This window comes from Oncorhynchus masou, chromosome 22 (assembly GCF_036934945.1).
Source record: "Oncorhynchus masou masou isolate Uvic2021 chromosome 22, UVic_Omas_1.1, whole genome shotgun sequence".
Classification (NCBI taxonomy): Eukaryota; Metazoa; Chordata; class Actinopteri; order Salmoniformes; family Salmonidae; genus Oncorhynchus; species Oncorhynchus masou.
In genome coordinates, this window is record NC_088233.1 from 13,599,916 (window position 1) to 13,622,178 (window position 22,263).

At 43.2% G+C, this 22,263-nt stretch overlaps 1 protein-coding gene across 1 annotated transcript in view; it reads left to right on the plus strand.

Annotated features, from left to right (window-relative positions):
* tmtc3 (transmembrane O-mannosyltransferase targeting cadherins 3) overlaps positions 1 to 22,263 on the plus strand; it is a 128,825-nt gene that overhangs the window by 102,779 nt on the left and 3,783 nt on the right. The window contains exon 13 of the mRNA XM_064929340.1: positions 12,221 to 12,447. Coding sequence (XP_064785412.1) covers positions 12,221 to 12,447 — 227 coding nt within the window. The remainder of the gene's footprint in view (positions 1 to 12,220; positions 12,448 to 22,263) is intronic.

A 22,263-nucleotide genomic window follows, 5' to 3' on the forward strand; every position in this document is an offset into this window, starting at 1 on the left:
AGCAGACTGAACCAGATTGTCCACTAGGATTTTTTCCTGTGCGTAGCTTCGTTTATTTTTTATCCTGAAAATCTCCATGGTACTTAACAATTACAAGCATAACGTTGGAGAGTGGTGTTGTTTTGGATTTTTTTTATCAAACATAACACATTTTTGCTCTAGTACTTTAGTGCCTTGTTGCAAACAGGATGAATGGATGTATCCATCCTCAGTTTTCTCCTATCATAGCGATTAAACTCTATAACTGTTTTAAAGTCACCATTGGCCTCATGGTGAAATCACTGAGTGGTGTCCTTCCTCTCCGGCAACTGAGTTAGGAAGGACATTGTTATATTTGTATTGACTTGGTGTATTGATACACCATCCAAAGTGTAATGAATAACTTCACCATACTCAAAGGGATATTCAATGTTTGCTCTTTTTTTCTGACCCATCTACCAATAGGTGCCAATCTTTGCAAAGCATTGGAAAATCTCCCTTGTCTTTGTGGTTGAATCTGGGTTTGAAATTCGCTGTTCGACTGAGGGACCTTACAATTATTTTTATGTGTGGGGTATAGAGATGAGGTACTCATAAAAAAATCACGTTCAAAGTCAATTCAACGTATTATGTGACTTGTTAAGTATATTTTTACTCCTGAACTTATTTAGGCTTGCCATAACAAAGGGGTTGAATACTTAATGAGTCAAGACATTTCAGCTTTTCATTTTTTATTAGTTGGTAAACATTTTGAAAAACATAATTCCACTTTGACATTATGGTGTATTGTGTGTAGGCCAGTGACAGTGTTTTCCAGTCTCTCGGTCCCTGCTTTGATGCACTTGTACTCACCTTGCCTTCTGGGTGATAGCGAGGTGAACAGGCTGTGGCTCGGGTGGTTGAAGTCCTTGATCTTTTTGGCCTTCCTGTGACATTGGGTGCTGTAGGTATCCTGGAGGGAAGGCAGTGTGCCCCCGTTGATGCTTTTTCCTGAATTCCACAATCAGCTCTTTCGTTTAATTTTTTCAAATTATTACAACTTTTTCTCCCCAATTTCGTCATGTCCAATTGGTAGTTAGTTTTGTCCCATCGCTGCAACTTCCGTATGGATTCAGGAGAAGCGAATGTTGAGAGCCGTGCGTCCTCGAAACACAACCCCTCCAAGCCGCACTGCTTCTTGACACAGTGCACGCTTAACTCGGAGGCCAGCCGCACCAATGTGTCGGAGGAAACACCATACGTGTCGGCGTGCATGATCCCGGCCCACCACAGGAGTTGCTAGAGCGCGGTGGGACAAGGACATCCCAGCTGGCCAAACCCTACCCGGACGATGCTGGTCCAGCTCAGATTATTTTCCTGGCACCACTCCGCCCTCACCTCCTCTTGTCATTTTTGGTAATCAGTCCTACTATGGTTGTGTCATCTGCAAACTTCATGATTGAGTTGGCCAACAGTCATGGATGACCAGGTAGTACAGGAGTGGGCTGAGCATGCACCCTTGTGGGGCCCCTTTGTTGAGTATCGGTGAAGTGGAGGTGTTGCTTCCTACCTTCATCACCTGCGGGCGGCCCGTCAGGAAGTTCAGGACTCAGTTGCACAGGGCAGTGTTCAGACCCAGGGCCCCAAGCTTCATGATGAGCTTGGAGGGTACTATGCTGTTGAAGGCTGAGCTATAGTCAATGAACAGCATTCTTACTTAGATTTTCCTCTTGTCCAGATGGGATAGGGGAGTGTGCAGTGCAATGGCGATTGCATCATCTGTGGGTCTACTGGGGTGGTAAGCAAATTGAAGTGGGTCTAGGGTGTAAGGTAGAGGTGATATGATCCTTAACTAGCCTTTCAAAGCGTTTCATGACAGAAGTGAGTGCTACGGGGCGATAGTAATTTAGTTCAGTTACTTTTGCTTTCTTGGGAACATCTTGAAGCATGTGGAGACAGCAGACTGGGATAGGGAGAGATTTTTATTTTTATTTTACCTTTATTTAACTAGGCAAGTCGGTTAAGAACAAATTCTTATTTTCAATGACGGCCTAGGAACTGCTTGGTCAGGGGCAGAACGACAGATTTGTACCTTGTCAGCTCGGGGTTTGAACTTCCGGTTACTAGTCCAACGCTCTAACCACTAGGCTACCCTGCCGCCCCAGATTGAATCTGTCCGTAAACACTCCCGCCAGCTGGTCTGCACATGCTCTGAGGATGCGGCTAGTGATACTGTCTGGGTCGGCAGCCTTGTGAGGCTTAACACGTTTAAATGTCTTACTCACGTCGGCCACGGAGAACGAGAGCCCACGGTCCTTGGGAGCGGGCACTGTGTTATCAAAGAGGCCAAAGAAGTGTTTACGGGAGCTTGTACAGGAGCTTGTACAGGAGCAAGACATCTGGGTCCGCGACGTGCCTGGTTTTCCTTTTGTAATCCGTGATTGTCTGTAGACCCTGCCACATACATCTCTTGTCTGAGCTGTTGAATTGTGACTCCACTTTGTCTCTGTACTGACATTTTGCCTGTTTGATTGCCTTAGGGAGGGAATAACCACACTGTTTGTATTCCTCCATATACCCAGTCACCTTGCCATGGTTTTTCTGGTTTGGGTAGGTTTTAATAGTCACAGCGGGAACAACATCCCCTACACACTTCCTGATGAACTCCGTCACAGTGTCCATGTGTACATTGTTATTCTCCGAGGATACCCGGAACATATCCCAGTCCGCATGATCAAAACAATCTTGATGCATGGATTCCAATTGGTCAGACCAGCATTAAATAGACCTTACCACGGGTACTTCCTGTTTGAGTTTCTGCCTATAGGAAGGGAGGAGCAAAATGGATTCAAGATTTGATTTGGCGGGGAGGGCCTTGTAGGCATCCCGGAAGAGAGAATAGCAGTGGTCAAGTGTTTTTCCAGCGTTAGTACTACAGTCAATGTGTTGAGAAAACTTCGGTAGCGTTTTCCTCAAATTTGCTTTATAATCCCCAGCTAAAATAAATGTAGCCTAAGGATATGTAGTTTCAAGTTTGCATCAAGTGCAGGTGTAGTTCCTTAAGGGCGTCGTGTTATCAGCTTGAGGTGGAGTATATACGTCTGTGACTATAACCCGGAGAGAAGTCTCTTGGGTAGTAATACAGTTGGCATTTGAATGAAGTTTTCTTGGTCGGGTGAACAAAAGGACATGAGTTTCTGTACATTATCACAATCACACCATGAGTGGTTAATTATGCAACATGCACCACCGCCCTTCTTCCCAGAGAGTTCTTTATTCCTGTCTGTGCGATTTACTGAGAACCCAGATGGCTGTATGGGCAGGGGCAGTATATCAGGTCAAAGCCATGATTCCGTGAAACAGAGTATGTTACAGTCTCTGATGTCTCTCTGGAAGGAGATCCTCGCCCTGAGTTCATCTACTTTATTGTCCGAAGACTGAACATCAGCGAGTAATATACTCAGAAGCAGTGGATGGTGTGTCCGCCTCCTGAGTCGGACTAGAATTCCACTCTGAACACTTCTTCTCCGCCGGCGGTGTCTTAGACTAGCCCCTGGGATAAGTTCAATTGCCCTGGGGGGTGCGAACAAAGGATCCAATTTGGGAAAGTCATATTCCTGGTCCTGTCTGTTGGTGCCATCTTACGCATCACTAACTATTAAAGGATATGAACAAAATGTGCACACGTGGCTACATGCAGCACTCGCTTTGATCTCAAAACAAGCTCATCTACTCACGACCACCGCTGTAAACACAGTCCAGATCAAAGTAAATGGCACAGATCCATATATGGCAATAGTCTATTTACATATAGGCCTACTACAGCTCAGATTTGGTTATGCCGCACTGGTCTGTGTAGAGTACTGGTTGTGTCCTGTGTGTTTATTCCTGTCTGCGCAATGTACTGAGAACCCGGGTGCTTTATGGACTGGGGCGGCAGGTAGCCTAGTGATTAGAGCGTTGGGCCAGCAACCAAAAGATTGCTTGATCGAATCCCCAAGCTGACAATGTAAAAATCTATTGTTCTGCCACTGATCAAGGCAGTTTAACCCACTGTTCCTAGGCCGTCATTGTAAATAATAATTTATTCTTAACTGACTTGCCTAGTTAAATAAAGGTTAAATAAATCAAATGCAATAGAATCCTACTCCGATGCGTTATGCCTACAACAAAATCTCTTGGATAGCTTGTTTTGGTATGTTGCGTTGAAAGTGGATAATATTACGTTGATTCGATCACAATTGCCCCAGTAGAGGGAAACGTTGAAAACGTTACAAATGTAAAAAATTTGAGTGAAGTTCAAATCTCGTGCTTCTCTTCTTGGGCTGATACAGTATTTCTTCTGCTATGCAGTCGCAGGGCTTTGCTCGGGCTAATGTGTGCCAGTGCGAATCATAGCGGGAACACTGCTGAGGAGTATTTCTGTCTGTAATAAAGCCTGTTTGTTGGGAAACAAACTATTCTGATTTGCTGGGTCTGGCTCCCCAGTGTGTGGGCCTGGCTACGAAGTGGTTCGCCCTATGCCCTCCCAGGCCTGACCCATGGCTGCGCAGTCATGTGAAATCCATAGATTAGGGCCTAATTCATTCATTTGAATTGACTGATTTTCTTATATGAACTGCAACTCAGTAACCAGGTAGGCAAGTTGAGAACAAGTTCTCATTTACAATTGCGACCTGGCCAGGATAAAGCAAAGCAGTTCGACACATACAACGAACACAGAGTTACACATGGAGTAAAACAAACATACAGTCAATGATACAGTAGAAACAAGTCTATATACGATGTGAGCAAATGAGGTGAGATAAGGGAGGTAAAGGCAAAAAAAGTCCATGGTGGCAAAGTAAATACAATATAGCAAGTAAAACACTGGAATGGTAGATTTGCAATGGAGGAATGTGCAAAGTAGAAATAAAAATAATGGGGTGCAAAGGAGCAAAATAAATAAATTAAATACAGCAGGGAAAGAGGTAGTTGTTTGGGCTAAAATATAGGTGGGCTACGTACAGGTGCAGTAATCTGTAAGCTGCTCTGACAGTTGGTGCTTAAAGCTAGTGAGGGAGATATGTGTTTCCAGTTTCAGTGCTTTTTGCAGTTCGTTCCAGTCATTGGCAGCAGAGAACTGGAAGGAGAGGCGGCCAAAGAAAGAATTGGTTTTGGGGGTGACTAGAGAGATATACCTGCTGGAGCGTGTGCTACAGGTGGGAGATGCTATGGTGACCAGCGAGCTGAGATAAGGGGGGACTTTACCTAGCAGGGTCTTGTAGATGACATGGAGCCAGTGGGTTTTGCGACGAGTATGAAGCGAGGGCCAGCCAACGAGAGCGTACAGGTCGCAATGGTGGGTAGTATATGGGGCTTTGGTGACAAAACGGATTGCACTGTGATAGACTGCATCCAATTTGTTGAGTAGGGTATTGGAGGCTATTTTGTAAATGACATCGCCAAAGTCGAGGATTGGTAGGATGGTCAGTTTTACAAAGGTATGTTTGGCAGCATGAGTGAAGGATGCTCTGTTGCGAAATAGGAAGCCCATTCTAGATTTAACTTTGGATTGGAGATATTTGATATGGGTCTGGAAGGAGAGTTTACAGTCTAACCAGACACCTAAGTATTTGTAGTTGTCCACGTATTCTAAATCAGAGCCGTCCAGAGTAGTGATGTTGGACAGGCGGGTAGGAGCGGGTAGCGATCGGTTGAAGAGCATGCATTTAGTTTTACTTGTATTTAAGAGCAATTGGAGGCCACGGAAGGAGAGTTGTATGGCATTGAGGCTTGCCTGGAGGGTAGTTAACACAGTGTCCAAAGAAGGGCCAGAAGTATACAGAATGGTGTCGTCTGCGTAGAGGTGGATCAGAGACTCACCAGCCGCAAGATCGACCTCATTGATGTATACAGAGAAGAGAGTCGGTCCAAGAATTGAACCCTGTGGCACCCCCATAGAGACTGCCAGAGGTCCGGACAGCAGACCCTCCGATTTGACACACTGAACTCTATCAGAGAAGTAGTTGGTGAACCAGGCGAGGCAATCATTTGAGAAACCAAGGCTGTCGAGTCTGCCGATAAGGATGTGGTGATTGACAGTCGAAAGCCTTGGCCAGATCAATGAACACGGCTGCACAGTAATGTTTCTTATCGATGGCGGTTAAGATATCATTTAGGACCTTGAGTGTGGCTGAGGTGCACCCATGACCAGCTCTGAAACCAGATTGCATAGCAGAGAAGGTATGGTGAGATTCGAAATGGTCGGTAATCTGTTTGTTGACTTGGCTTTCGAAAACCTTAAAAAGGCATGGTAGGATAGATATAGGTTTGTAGCAGTTTGGGTCAAGAGTGTCCCCCCCTTTGAAGAGGGGTATGACCGCTGCTGCTTTCCAGTCTTTGGGGATCTCAGACGACACGAAAGAGAGGTTGAACAGGCTAGTAATAGGGGTGGCAACAATTTCGGCAGATAATTTCAGAAAGAAAGGGTCCAGATTGTCTAGCCCGGCTGATTTGTAGGGGTCCAGATTTTGCAGCTCTTTCAGAACATCAGCTGAACGGATTTGGGAGAAGGAGAAATGGGGAAGGCTTGGACGAGTTGCTGTGGGGGGTGCAGTGCTGTTGACCGGGGTAGGAGTAGCCAGGTGGAAAGCATGGCCAGCTGTAGAAAAATGCTTATTGAAATTCTCAATTGTGGTGGATTTATCAGTGGTGACAGTGTTTCCTATCTTCAGTGCAGTTGGGAGGAGGTGTTCTTATTCTCCATGGACTTTACAGTGTCACAGAACTTTTATGAGTTAGTGTTGCAGGAAGCAATTTCTGCTTGAAAAAGCTAGCCTTGGCTTTTCTAACTGCCTGTGTATAATGGTTTCTAGCTTCCCTGATCAGCTGCATATCACGGGGGCTGTTCGATGCTAATGCAGAACGCCATAGGATGTTTTTGTGTTGGTTAAGGGCAGTCAGGTCTGGGGAGAACCAAGGGCTATATCTGTTCCTGGTTCTAAATTTCTTGAATTGGGCATGTTTATTTAAGATGGTTAGGAAGGCATTTTTTTTTTAAATATCCAGGCATCCTCTACTGACGGGATGAGATCAATATCCTTCCAAGATACCCCGGCCAGGTCGATTAGAAAGGCCTGCTCGCTGAAGTGTTTCAGGGAGCGGTTTACAGTGATGAGTGGGGGTCGTTTGACCGCTGACCCATTACGGATGCAGGCAATGAGGCAGTGATCGCTGAGATCTTGGTTGAAGACAGCAGAGGTGTATTTAGAGGGCAAGTTGGTTAGGATGATATCTATGAGGGTGCCCGTGTTTAAGGCTTTGGGGAGGTACCTGGTAGGTTCATTGATAATTTGTGTGAGATTGAGGGCATCAAGTTTAGATTGTAGGATGGCTGGGGTGTTAAGCATGTTCCAGTTTAGGTCGCCTAGCAGCACGAGCTCTGAAGATAGATGGGGGGCAATCAGTTCACATATGGTGTCCAGAGCACAGCTGGGGGCAGAGGGTGGTCTATAGCAGACTGCAACGGTGAGAGACTTGTTTTTAGAGAGGTGGATTTTTAAAAGTAGAAGTTCAAATTGTTTGGGTACAGACCTGGATAGTAGGACAGAACTCTGCAGGCTATCTTTGCAGTAGATGGCAACACTGCCCACTTTGGCAGTTCTATCTTGTTTGAAAAGGTTGTAGTTTGGAATTAAAATTTCAGAATTTTTGGTAGTCTTCCTAAGCCAGGATTCAGACACAGCTCGAACATCCGGGTTGGCAGAGTGTGCTAAAGCAGTGAATAGAACAAACTCAGGGAGGAGGCTTCTAATGTTGACATGCATGAAACCAAGGCTATTACGGTTACAGAAGTCGTCAAAAGAGAGCGCCTGGGGAATAGGAGTGGAGCAAGACACTGTAGGGCCTGGATTCACCTCTACATCGCCAGAGGAACAGAGGAGTAGAATAAGGGTGCGGCTGAAAGCAATAAGATTTGGTCGTCTAGAACGTCTGGAACAGAGAGTAAAAGAAGGTTTCTGGGGGCGATAAAATAGCATCAAGGTATAATGTACAGACAAAGGTATGGTAGGATGTGAATACAGTGGAGGTAAACCTAGGTATTGAGTGATGAAGAGAGAGATATTGTCTCTAGAAACATCATTGAAACCAGGAGATGTCATTGCATGTGTGGGTGGTGGAACTAATAGGTTGGATAAGGTATGGTGAGCTGGACTAGAGGCTCTACAGTGAAATAAGCCAATAAACACTAACCAGAACAGCAATGGACAAGGCATATTGACATTAAGGGAGGCATGCTTAGTCGAGTGATCAAAAGGGTCCGGTGAGTGGAGAGGTTGGTTGGGGGTCACGGCGATCCAGACAGCCAGCCAGGCCATCGATGGCAAGCTAGCATAGGATGGACGTCTGTTATTAGCCACCTCTTGCGCTCCGTTAGTAGATTAGTGGGGTTCCGTGTGGTAGAGGGGACCAATCCAAATCACACAACAACAACAAAAATAAAAACAATAGATATAGCTAGAGGCTCAGAAGAAGAAAAAAATAACAATAGAAATAAATAAATAAATTGTCCGATTATCTATTCAGATAGCAGCCGATAAGACAGCTAATGGCTAGCAGGCCGCAGATGGGCGCCCAGGCAACGCGACGGAGGAACCAGACGGATAACTCCCTCGGGTAGACAACGTCGGCAGTTCAGCCGTGAAGGCCCGGCGGGGCTCCGCGCAGGCAGCAAAACGGGTCCGTACAGGTGACCGCAGCCCAGGAGCGATTGATGGAACTCCTCAGCTGGCTAGCTCCGGAACAACCGATGCTCGCTCCGGAATCGACGAAAACTTAAAGCTTGGGAAATCTTTTTGTATCCAAATCCGGCTTTAAACTTCTTCACAACAGTATCTCGGACCTGCCTGGTGTGTTCCTTGTTCTTCATGATGCTCTCTGCGCTTTTAACGGACCTCTGAGACTATCACAATGCAGGTACATTTATACGGAGACTTGATTACACACAGGTGGATTGTATTTATTATCATTAGTCATTTAGGTCAACATTGGATCATTCAGAGATCCTCACTGAACTTCTGGAGAGAGTTTGCTGCACTGAAAGTAAAGGGGCTAAATAATTTTGCACCCCCAATTTTTCAGTTTTTGATTTGTTAAAAAAGTTTGAAATATCCAATAAATGTCGTTCCACTTAATGATTGTGTCCCACTTGTTGTTGATTCTTCACACAAAAATACAGTTTTATATCTTTATGTTTGAAGCCTGAAATGTGGCAAAAGGTCGCAAGGTTCAAGGGGGCCGAATGCTTTCGCAAGGCACTGTATACAGACCTCTGATTTTAAAATGCCAGCAACAACAACAAAAAAGCCTCAGGCAAAACCTGTCCTAACCGTTATGGCAAGGCATAGGTGGGGTGTCTTAGGCTCAGACACAGCCTCCCCAATGAGTTGTCAAACTTGAACTGAGGGGAACATTCCAAAATGGGCACTTGGCCACATTTGGCCACACCTATTCATTCTGGTGCTCAGGCCAGCGACATCTATTCACGTTCACAGTGGTAAAATAGAGACGGAGAAACTCTCAGGACCAAACAGCACACAAATAGGCCTACATGTTACTGTAATAAAAATAATCAGAACTTCTACCTCATGAGTGTTGCAAACGCTCATGGTCACTATAAGCATTCCGCCCAAGGCAAATGAAAACGTAACAATTTAGCCTGTATCACACTTGAATCAGAAATGTCTTAAATGTTGCAATAAACAGTAAAGGAATGGCATGGTGAAACGTTATCAACTATTGTAATATAATATTGATTTCGCAAATGTCGTTTTTAACATGTGAATGCAACAATAAAACATTTCAACAAGGGAACAAAGCGCTGGAAGGACTTTGGAGAGCACAAGTAGATAGACACGCCTGTGGTGTCTTCACCAGAAACGGACTGACAATTATTTGGAATCACAGGAGAAGAGGTAATGTCCCTCTCCTCCTTTTGTTATTGTTTCTTCCACTTCTCTTCCTCTCTGGGCTGTCCTAAAGGTGACAGAGGCAGGGCAATGGGCATGCTTCTGTTCTCCCATATACTGTAGTGTGAAAGGGTTGTTGTTGATCTCCATCAACTTAAATTATCACCCTTCTTGCCCTTCACCTATGTCTCTCTGACGGTGATAAGAAGCTTCCACTTGTGTGCATTCAATGTGCATGTATTTATTATAGTTTGTCAGGATATTGACCACCTATTTTAGTGTTATGTTTGACATCTCAAATAGGGAATTAGGGGGTATAATTTATTTACCCTAATTTAATCAGGGAGCCACCATTTGAGACCAGTGTCTCTTACGTGGGATGCCTGCATATACAATTTCAGAACATACATTTTGCACACTCTTGGCATTCTCTCAACCAGCTTCACCTGGAATACTTTTCCAACAGTCTTGAAGGAGTTCCCCCACATGCTGAGCACTTTTTGGCTTATTTTCCTTCAATCTGCGGTCCGACTCATCCCAAACCATCTCAATTTGGTTGAGTTCGGGGGATTGTGGAGGCCAGGGCATCTGATGCAGCACTCCATCACTCTCCTTCTAGGCAAAATGGCCCTTACACAGCCTGGAGTTGAGTTGGGTCATTGTCCTGTTGAAAAACAAATGATAGTCCCACTAATCCCAAACCAGATGGGATGGCATATCGCTGCAGAACTCTGTGGTAGCCATTCTGGTTAAGTGTGCCTTGAATTGAAATAAATCACATAGTGTCATCAGCAAAGCACCCCCACACCATAACACCACCACCTCCATGCTTTACAGTGAGAAATACACATGTGGAGATCATTCATTCGCCCACACCGCATCTCACAAAGACACAGGAGTTGGAACCAAAAATCTCCAATTTGGTCCAATGTCCATTACTCGTGTTTCTTGGCCCAAGCATGTCTCTTCTTCTTATTGGTGTCCTTTAGTAATGGTTTCTTTGCAGCAATTTGACCATGAAGGCCTGATCCACATAGTCCCGCTCTGAACAGTTGTTGAGATGTGTTTGTTATTTGAACTCTGAAGCATTTATTCGTGTTGCAATTTCTGAGGCTGGTAACTCTAATGAACTTATCCTCTGCAGCAAAGCTAATTCTTGTTCTTACATTCCTGTGGGTCCTCATGAAAGCCAGTTTCATCATAATGCTTGATGGTTTTTGCGACTGAACTTTCAAATTTTCTGTATTGACTAACCTTTGTCTCTTTAATTATTTGAGCTGTTCTAATATGGGCTAGGTATTTTACCAAATAAGGCTATAGTCTGTATATCCCCAACTTGTCACAACACAATTGTTTGGCTCAAACACAGTAAGACGGAAAGAAATACCACAAGTTAACAGGTGTGCCTTCTTAAAAGTTAATTGAAATGCGTTAAACCTCATGAAGCTGGTTTAGAGAATGCCAAGAGTGTGCAAAGCTGTCATTAAGGCAAAGAAAGGGTGGCTTCTTTGAAGAATCTCAAATATAAAATGTTTTTTGATTTAACACATTTTTGGTTATTACATGATTCCATATGTGTTATTTCATAGGTTTGAAGTATTCACTATTATTCTACAATGTAGTAAAAATAAAGAAAAACCCTTGAATGAGTAAGTGTTCTAGAACTTTTGTCCGGTAGTGTGTATTGCACAGGCAAACATAAATATACACAAAACACAGTCAACTAAAACAAACACATTCTTCTTTATAAGAATCCTCTGTCCGCTGCCTGAACTGCCCTAGTGACACTAACACATCTATTACAAATATATTTTGGAGCTCATTCCAAACGTGTGGAGCAAGAAAACTAAAGGCTGGCTCATTTTATATCTTAACAGTGAAGTTAAGTAAGTCGGAAGCTTGTGGTGCAGGGCTTTGTAAACAAAAAGAGAGTCATGATGTGATCTGAGTTCAAAGAGGTTCAGCCCACCTTTTGGTAAAGAATGCAGTGATGAGTAATAACACTGTCTCCTGTGATAAAGCGAAGGGCACTATGAAAAACGGTATCCAGGGGTTTAAGAGTAGAGGCAGCTGCACTTTGATAAATAGTATCAGCATAATCAAGAACAGGTAAGAGCAAGGGATGACAATAGATAGATGCTGTAGATGATATTAGAATTGTTCTTACTATTTGTTTTCTTTCAATTTAATAGTCAGTCGTGAAGGTGAGCTTAGATTTGGCTTGAGAAATGCTACCGCCTGCTGCTTCAACCCTCCAGAACCAAAATGGAGACTTAATTTCTCCTTTCTTTCTGTGAAAACTCCAAACCCAGAGGGGAGCTGCTGCTGAAGATGAACAAGCCGTTGGAGGCCAGGGACGCCTACCTGCGGGCCCTGGAGCTGGACAGCACCAACGCTGACCTCTGGTACAACCTTGCTATCGTCAACATTGAGATGAAGGAGCCCTCAGAGGCCCTGAAGAACTTTAACCATGCCCTGGAGCTCAACCCACGCCACAAACTGGCACTCTTCAACTCTGCCCTGCTCATGCAGGAATCTGGTGAGTGACTTAGCTACTCAGGCTGATCAGCCCAGGGTTGTGTTCATTAGTAAGCACCATAGCAAAATGTTATGTAACAGAAATGAAAACAAGTCTTTCATATTGGACAGGTTCAGGTGATCCCACCTCCTGTTTCAGCCCGTTTGCTTTGGTTTCGCTCTTAGTGAATAGCAGTGGGGAAGGTTGTTTATTTAGTTAAACTTTATTTAACCATGAAGTCCAATTGAATTTGTCACATGCACCGAATACAACAGGTGTTGTCCTTACAGTGAAATCCTTACTTACAAAACCCTTAACCAACAATGCAGTTTTAAGAAAAATAAGTATAAAAAATAAAAATAAAAAAAATAATTAAAGAGCAGCAGTAAAATAACAATAGTGAGGCTATATACAGCGGGTATCGGTACAGAGTCAATGCGCGGGGGCACCGATTAGTCGAAGTAATTGAGGTAATATGTACCTGTAGATAGAGTTAAAGTGACTATGCAAAGATAATAAACAGAGAGTAGCAGCAGCGTAGAAGAGGGGGCAATGCAAATAGTCTGGGTAGCCATTTTATTAGCTGTTCAGAAGTCTTATGGTTTGGGGGTAGAAGCTGTTAAGGAGCCTTTTTGTCCTAGCCTTGGCGCTCCGGTACCGCTTGCCATGCGGTAGCAGGGAGAACAGTCTATGACTTGAGTGACTGGAGTCTTTGACAATTTTTTGGGCCTTTCTCCTGGATGTCAGGAAGCTTGTCCCGGTGATGTACTGGGCTTTATGCACTACCCTCTGTAGTGCCTTCCGGTCAGATGCCGAGCAGTTGCCATACCATGCGGTAATGCAACCGTTAGGATGCTGTCGATGTTGCAGCTGTATAACGTTTTTGAGGATCTGGGGACCCATGTCAAATCTTTTGTCTCCTGGAGAGGAAAAGGTGTTGTCGTGCCCTCTTCACTACTTGTCTTGGTGTGTTTGATAGTTTGTTGGAGATGTGGACAGCAAGGAACTTGAAACTCTAAGCCCGCTCCACTTCAGTCCTGTCAATGTTAATGGGGCCTGTTCGGCCCTCCTTTTCCTATAGTCCACAATCAGCTCCTTTGTCTCGCTCACATTGAGGGAGACGTTGTTGTCCTGGCACCACACTGCCAAGTCTCTGACCTTTTCCCTATAGGCTGTCTCATTGTTGTCGGTGATCAGGCCTCCCACTGTTGTCGTCAGCAACAGTGATGGTGTTGGAGTCGTGCTTGGCCATGCAGTCGTGGGTGAACAGGGAGTAGAGGAGGGGGCTAAAAACTCACCCTTGAGGGAAACTTATGTTGATGATCATCCCTTACCACATGGGGTTGGCCTGTCAGGAAGTCCAGGATTCAGTTGCAGAGGGAGGTGTTTAGTCCCAGGGTCCTTAGCTTAGTGATGAGCTTGGTGGGTGCTATGGTGTTGAACGCTGAGCTGTAGTCAATGAACAGCATTCTCACATAGGTGTTTATTTTTTCTAGTTGGGAAAGGACAGTGTGGAGTGCAATTGAGATTGCGTCATCTGTGGATCTTTTGGGGCGGTTAACAAATAGGAGTGGTTCTAGGTTTCCTGGCATGATCGTGTTGATGTGAGCCATAACCAGCCTTTCAAAGCACTTAATGGCTACTGACATGAGTGCTAAGAGGCGGCAATCATTTAGGCAGGTTACCTTTGCTATCTTGGGCACAGGGACTATGGTGGTCTGTTTGAAACATTTAGGTATTACAGACTTGATCAGAGAGAGGTTAAATGGCAGTGAAGACACTTGCCAGTTGGTCCGCGCATGCTTTGAGTACACGTCTTGGTTATTCGTCTGGACCCGCGACTTTGTGAATGTTAACATGTTTAAAGGTCTTGCTCACATCGGCTACATAGAGAGTGATCACACAGACGTCTGGAACAGCTGGTGCTCTCATGCATGTTTCAGTGATGTTTGCCTCAAAGCGAGCAATTTAGCTTGTCTGGTAGGCTCGCATCACTGGGCAGCTCGCGACTGGTTTTCCCTTTGTAGTCAGTAATAGTTTAAGCCCAACCACATCGGAGCCGGTGTAGTAGGATTAAATCTTAGTCCTGAATAACCAGCTTCATGAGGCATGCATTTCAATTAACAGGTGTGCCGCCTTAATTTGGAGAATTTCTTTCCTTAATGCATTTGAGCCAGTCAGTTGTGTATTGATAAGGTAGGGGTGGTATACAAAAGATGGCCCTTTTTTTGTAAAGGACCTAGTCCATATCATGGCAAGAACAGCTCAAATAAGTAAAGAGAATTGACAGTCCATCATTACTTTAAGACATAAAGGTCAGTCAATACGGAACATTTCAAGAACTTTGAAAGTTTCTTCAAGTGCATCCGCAAAAACCGTCAAACACTATGATGAAACTGGCTCTCAGGAGGACCACCACAGAAAGCAGGACCCAGCCTTACCTCTGCTGCAGAGGATAAGTTCATTAGAGTTACCAACCTCAGAAATTGCATCCCAAATAAACGTTTCACAGAGTTCAAGTAAAAAACACATCTCAACATCAACTTTTCAGAGGAGACTGCATGAATCAGGCCTTCATGGTCAAATTGCTGCAAAGAAACCACTACTAAAGGACACCAATAAGAAGAAGATACTTGCTTGGCCAAGAAACATGAGCAATGGACATTAGACCGGTGGAGTCCAAATTTGAGATGTTTGGTTCCAACTACCGTCTTTGTGAGACGCAGAGTAGGTGAACGGATGATCTCCACATGTGTGGTTCCCACCGTGAAGCATGGAAGAGCAGGTGTGATGGTGTGGGGGTGCTTTGCTAGTGACACTGTCTGTGATTTATTTAGAATTCAAGGCACACTTAACCAGCATGGCTACCACAGCATTCTGCAGTGATAGCCCGTCCCATCTGGTTTGTGCTTTGTGGAACTGCCATTTGTTTTTAAACACGACAATGACCCAACACACCTCCAGGCTGTGTAATGGCTATTTGACCAAGAAGGAGAGTGATGGAGTGCTGCATCAGATGACCTGGCCTCCACATATTTCAACCCTGCAGGCGCTACACAAAACGCAGAAATAAAATATAAAACATGCCTTACCTTTGATGAGCTTATTTTGTTGGCACTCCAATATGTGCCATAAACATCACAATTGGTCCTTTTGTTTGATTAATTCTGTCCATATATATCCAAAATGTCAATTTATTTGACGCGTTTGATCCAGAAAAAAACAGCTTCCAAATGCGCAATGTCACTACAAAGTATTTTAAAAGTTGCCTATAAACATTGCCAAAATATTTCAAACTACTTTTGTAATACAACTTTAGGTATTTTTAAACGTTAATAATTGAGACCCGTATTCAATTTGATATCTGTTTTCAATAGAGGACGAGAGGAAACAAACTCTACCTTTCATGCCTTGGCCAACTCTCAACAGTGTTACGCAGTTCCTAGATGGCATACTTCTTCATTGCACAAATGAATAACCTCAACCACATTCCAAAGACTGGTGACATCCAGTGGAAGCAGTAGGAACTGAAAACAGGTTCCTACAAAATAACATTTGCCAATGAGAACTCAGTGAACAGACAGAGACCTAAAAAAAAAAATCTGAACGGTTAGTCCTCGGGTTTTGCCTGCTACATAAGTTCTGTTATACTCAGACATGATTCAAACAGTTTTAGAAACTTCAGTGTTTTCTATCCAAATCTACTAATAATATGTGTGTAATTTCTTTATTTTTTCGGGTAAACATAAGCTCAATCGACATTGAAATTACTAAAACCAAATCGAACCTGTGTAGAAATGATAATGAACCTACATTTATACGCTCTTTACTCTGCCTAACTTGCTAACAGTCAAAAGAAAGTTATATGGTCAGGGAGCGTCAAAAGCAATGGATAGAGGAAATTGACGGCGATTAAATATAATCAATGTTAAGTGCGGCCCTTCTGATCTCAAGGAAGCCCGAATGTATAGGATCAATATCATGCCAAATGTATTCGCAAACGTAAATCACCAATCCATAAATATAAATCACTTTCCGCAAATGGAAATCACCAATCCACAAATGGAAATCACTTTCCACAAACAAACACCTTTTGATTTGTATTTGTAAATCAAGGGCCTTAAATAAAATGACTGCCATAAAGATTTGCACATAGGAGAGAATCGCAAACCTGCAACTCCATATTTGGAAGCACTTAGGTCACCTGACTTTTGTCAGGGATTTGAGTTCTCACGCGAAGACGAAGTTCTCGAACAGAAAAAAATATTTTGTAGTCGTAGAATAAGGTTTGTACCCATAGAAAGCAATTTCCATAAATCTCTGGCAGCCTCTCATTTGTCCATGTTGAAGCTTGCCTTTCAAGGTGGCAGAAATTATAGTATGGTAACCATAATATTTTAACCATGTGTGTAACCATAGTATGTCCAACGTAAATAATCAAAACCCTAGCCCTAGATTAGGCTAGGTTTGCAACACTATTGCTGTGTACACCCGTTTATCACCAAAATATTTGAATTAGCTGGCCAGTGTGATAGCACCACTAAATTGTGAAGGATAAGTCATACATTGTAAGTGATTATAATCCATCCACTGTCTCATGTTGCACAGACGATGATCATTAACTTCTTCGATATAGGGGGCGCTCTTTTAATTTTTGGATAAAAAAACATTCCCGTTTTAAACAAGATATTTTGTCACGAAAAGATGCTCGACAATGCATATAATTGACGGCTTTGGAAAGAAAACACTCTGATGTTTCCAAAACTGCAAAGATAGTATCTGTGAGTGCCACAGAACTGATGCTACAGGCGAAACCAAGATAAAATTTCAAACGGGAAATGGCCCAGATTTTGAAGGCGCTGTGTTCCAATGTCTCCTTATATGGCTGTGAATGCGCCAGGAATGAGCCTACACTTTCTGTCATTTCCCCAAGGCGTCTGCAACATTGTGACGTATTTGTAGGCATATCATTGGAAGATTGACCATAAGAGACTACATTTACCAGGTGCCCGCTTGGTGACCTCCGTCGAAATTATTGCGTAATCTCCAGCTGCGTGCATTTTTTCGTTTTCTTCAGAGGAGAAAGGCAACTGCCACGAATGATTTATCATCGAATAGATATGTGAAAAACACCTTGAGGATGTATTCTAAACAACGTTTGCCATGTTTCTGTCGATATTATGGAGTTAATTTGGAAAAAAGTTTGGTGTTGTAATGACTGAATTTTTGGGGGTTTTTCTTAGTCAAACGTGATGAACAAAACGGAGCGATTTCTCCTACGCAAATAATATTTTTGCTATCTGAGAGTCTCCTCATTGAAAACATCCGAAGTTCTTCAAAGGTAAATGATTTTATTTGAATGCTTTTCTTGTTTTTGTGAAAATGTTGCCTGCTGAATGCTAGGCTTAATGCTATGCTAGCTATCAATATTCTTACACAAATGCTTGTGTAGCTATGGTTGAAAAGCATATTTTGAAAATCTGAGATGACAGTGTTGTTAAAAAAAGGCTAAGCTTGTGAGTGAATATATTTCTTTCATTTCATTTGCGATTTTCATGAATAGTTAACGTTGCGTTATGCTAATGAACTAGAGGCTATGATTTCGCTCCCGGATACGGGATTGCTCGACGCAAGAAGTTAAGGAGACATAAGTATTCCTGAGGCCTCTAGCCGTTTCCCCAGGAGAGGCATGCAAAAGGTAGAGGGGAGGTGTAGTATATGGGATCAGACTTTGTAACAGTATTGCTTCCGTCCCTCTCCTCGCCCCAACCTGAGCTTGAACCATGGACCATCTGCAGACATTAACAAGTCACCCTCGAAGCATCGTTACCCATCGCTCCACAAAAGTGGCTGCCCTTGCAGGGCAAGGGAAACACCTACTTCAAGGTCTCAGAGCGAGTGACGTCACCGATTGAAACGCTATTAATGAGCATTGCTAACTAGCTACCCATTTCACACCGGTTACACTCACCCCCTCTTAGGGACAGCATGGAAGATCACAAGTAAGCCAGTGACTCAGCCCCTGTAATAGGATTAGAGGCAGAGAATCCCAGTGGAGAGGGGGGACCCGGCCAGGCAGAGACAGCAAGGGCGGTTCATTGCTCCAGAGCCTATCCGTTCACCTTCACACTCCTGGGCCAGACTACACTCATAGGACCTACTGAAGAGATGAGTCTTCAATAGACTTAAAGGTTGAGACCGAGTCTGCGTCTCTCACATGGGTAGGCAGATCATTCCATTAAAATGGAGCTCTATATGAGAAAGCCCTGCCTCCAGCTGTTTGCTTAGACATTCTAGGGACAATTAGGAGTTCTGCGTCTTGTGACCGTAGCGTATTCAGCTGAAAAGGTGGCGCGGGGAATTCATTTAGAAATATTTAACTTTCACACATTAACAAGTCCAATACAGCAAATGAAAGATAAACGTATTGTTAATCTACCCATGTCCGATTTTTAAAATGTTTTACAGCGAAAACACAACAAAAAAAACAGCCATTTTTTTCCAGCCAAAGATAGTCACAAAAGCAGAATTAGAGATGAAGATTATCAAAGTGATTAATTTTATCAGATGCCACTCATATGACATGTTACACAATACATTTATGTTTTGTTCGATAATATGCATATTTATATCCACAAATCTCGGTTTACATTGACGCCATGTTCAGAAATGCCTCCAAAATATCCGGAGTAATTACAGAGAGCTACGCCAGATAACAGAAATACTCATCATAAACTTTGACGAAAGATACATGTTCTACATATATAATTAAAGATACACTGGTTCTTAATGCAACCGCTGTGTTAGATTTTTTTTTACTTTACGAATAATAATCTGCAATAATCTGAGACGGCGCTCAGACGTAAATATATTTCTCTGCCATGTTGGAGTCAACAGAAATATGAAATTACATCATAAATATTCCCTTACCTTTGATGATCTTTCATCAGAATGCAGTGCAAGGAGTCCTAGTTCCACAATAAATCGTTGTTTTGTTCCATAATGTCCAGTACTAGTGTCCAATTAGCTGCATTTGCTAGCACTTTCAGCTCACGTGCCCAAAAGCTAACACTGGTCCACGAGAACTCGGACGAAAACTTCAAAAATATATATTCCAGGTTGAATAAACTGGTCAAACTAAGTAGAGAATCAATCTTCAGGATGTTATTTTCATATATATCCAATAACGTTCCAACCGGAGCATACGTTTTCATCTGCAGCCAAATGGAACGATGGTGATATCAACAGACAAATGCGCAACAGGGAAATTGCATTCTGCCAAGACAGTGACTCATTCCCCTCCCAATCGGTCTAAGTTCACACCAGAGGCTCCATTCCACGTTCTACTGAATGAGGACATCTAGTTGAAGACGTAGGAAGTGCTAACAGATCCATATCTTATTTGGAAGTGAAGAGGCATTGACTTGAAATTAGACCCGCATTCAGAATTTCACTTCCGGTTTGGAAGATTGCCTGCCCTATGAGTTCTGTTATACTCAGACATAATTCAAACAGTTTTAGAAACTTGAGTGTTTTCCATCCAATAGTAATAATAATATGCATGTGTATATAAATATCTAGCAATCCAGGACAGAGTAGGATGCAGTTCACTATGGGCATGCAATTCATCCAAAGTGAAAATACTGCCCCCTATCCCCAACAAGTTAACAGGAAGCCAGTGTAGGGAGGCTAGCACTGGAGTAATATGACCAAATTCGTTGGTTCTAGTCAGGAGTCTAGCAGCCGTATTTACCACTAACTGAAGTTTATTTAGTGCTTTATCCGGGTAGTCGGAAAGTAGAGCATTGCAATAGTCTAACCTAGAAGTAACAAAAGCATGAATTAATTTTTCTGCATCATTTTTGGACAAAGTTTCTGATTTTTGCAATGTTACGTAGATGGAAAGAGCTGTCCTTGAAACAGTCTTGATATGTTCGTGAAAAGAGAGATTAGGGTTCAGAGTAACACCGAGGTCCTTCAGTTTTATTTGAGACGACTGTACAACCATCAAGATTGTCAGATTCAACAGAGGATCTCTTTGTTTCTTGGGACCTAGAACAAGCATCTCTGTTTTGTCCGAGTTTAAAAGTAGAACGTTTGCAGCCATCCACTTACTTATGTCTGAAACACAGGCTTTTAGCAAGGGCAATTTTGGGGCTTCACCATGTTTCATTTAAATATGCAGATGACACACAGCTGTACATCAGTGAAAGTTAACATTGTTTTCGAATGACATCCCCAAGAGGTAAAATATATTGTGAAAACAATCGTGGTCCTATAACGGAACCTTGAGGAACACCGAAATTTACAGTTGATTTGTCAGAGAACAAACCATCTACTAAGACAAAGTGCTATCTTTCCGACAGATAAGCTCTAAACCAGGCCAGAACTTGTCCGTATAGACCAATTTGGGTTTCCAATCTCTCCAAAAGAATGTGGTGATCGATGGTATCAAAAGCAGCACTAAGGTCTAGGAGCACGAGGACAGATGCAGAGCCTCGGTCTGACACCATTTAAAAGGTAATTTACCACCTTCACAAGTGCAGTCTCAGTGCTATGATGGGGTCTAAAACCAGACTGAAGCATTTCGTAGACATTGTTTGTCTTCAGGAAGGCAGTGAGTTACAGCGCAAAAGCTTTTTCTAAAATTTTAGAGCGCAATGGAGATTCGACATAGGCCGATTTAGTTTTTTTTTTTTTTTTCTGGTAGGCTTGATTACCAACAACGAAGAGACAGTCTTCATGGAGGAGGTGAGGGCCCTCGGAGTGTGGTGTCAGGAAAGTAACCTCACACTCAACGTCAACAAAACAAAGGATATGATCGTGGACTTCAGGAAACAGCGGAGGGAGCACCCCCCTATCCACATCGACAGCACAGTAGTGGAGAAGGTGGGAAGTTTATAGTTCCTCGGCGTCACATCACAGACAAACTGAAATGGTCCACCCACACAGACAAAGTGGTGAAGAAGGTGCAACAGCGCCTCGTCAACCTCAGGAGGCTGAAGAAATTTGGCTTGTTACCAAAAACACTCACAAACGTTTACAGATGCTTAATCGAGAGCATCCTGTCAGGCTGTTTCACCGCCTGGTACGACAACTGCTCCGCCCACAACCATAAAGCTCTCCAGAGGGTAGTGAGGTCTGCACAACGCATCACCGGGGACAAACTACCTGCCCTCCAGGACACCTACACCACCCGATGTCACAGGAAGGCCAAAAAGATCATCAAGGACAACCACCCGAGCCACTGCCTGTTCACCCCACTATCATCCAGAAGGCGCGGCCAGTACAGGTGCATCAAAGCTGAGACCGAGAGACTGAAAAACGGCTTCTTTCTCAAGGCCATCAGACTGTTAGACAGCCATCATTGAGTGACTGCTGCCAACATACTAACTCAAATCTCTAGCCACTTAATAGTTAAAAATTGGATGTAATTAATGTATCACTAGTCACTTTAAACAATGCCACTGTATATAATGTTTACATACCCTACATTACTCATCTCATAGGTAAATACTGTATACCATCTACTCCATCTTGCCGTTCGGCCATCGCTCTTCCATATATTCTTATTCATTTCTTTGCACTTGTGTGTATATAAGGTAGTTGTTGTGAAATTGTTAGATTACTTGTTAGATATTACTGCATGGTTGGAACTAGAAGCACAAGCGTTTTGCTACACTCGCATTAACATCTGCTAACCATGTGTATGTGACCAATAAAATTTGATTTGATTTGAATAATTATTCTGATAAAGGAAAAGTAACTTTTCCCACAAAATAGAGGCATACAACGACAAAACAAATGTTTTACAGTGTGGAAATAATAACGAATGCG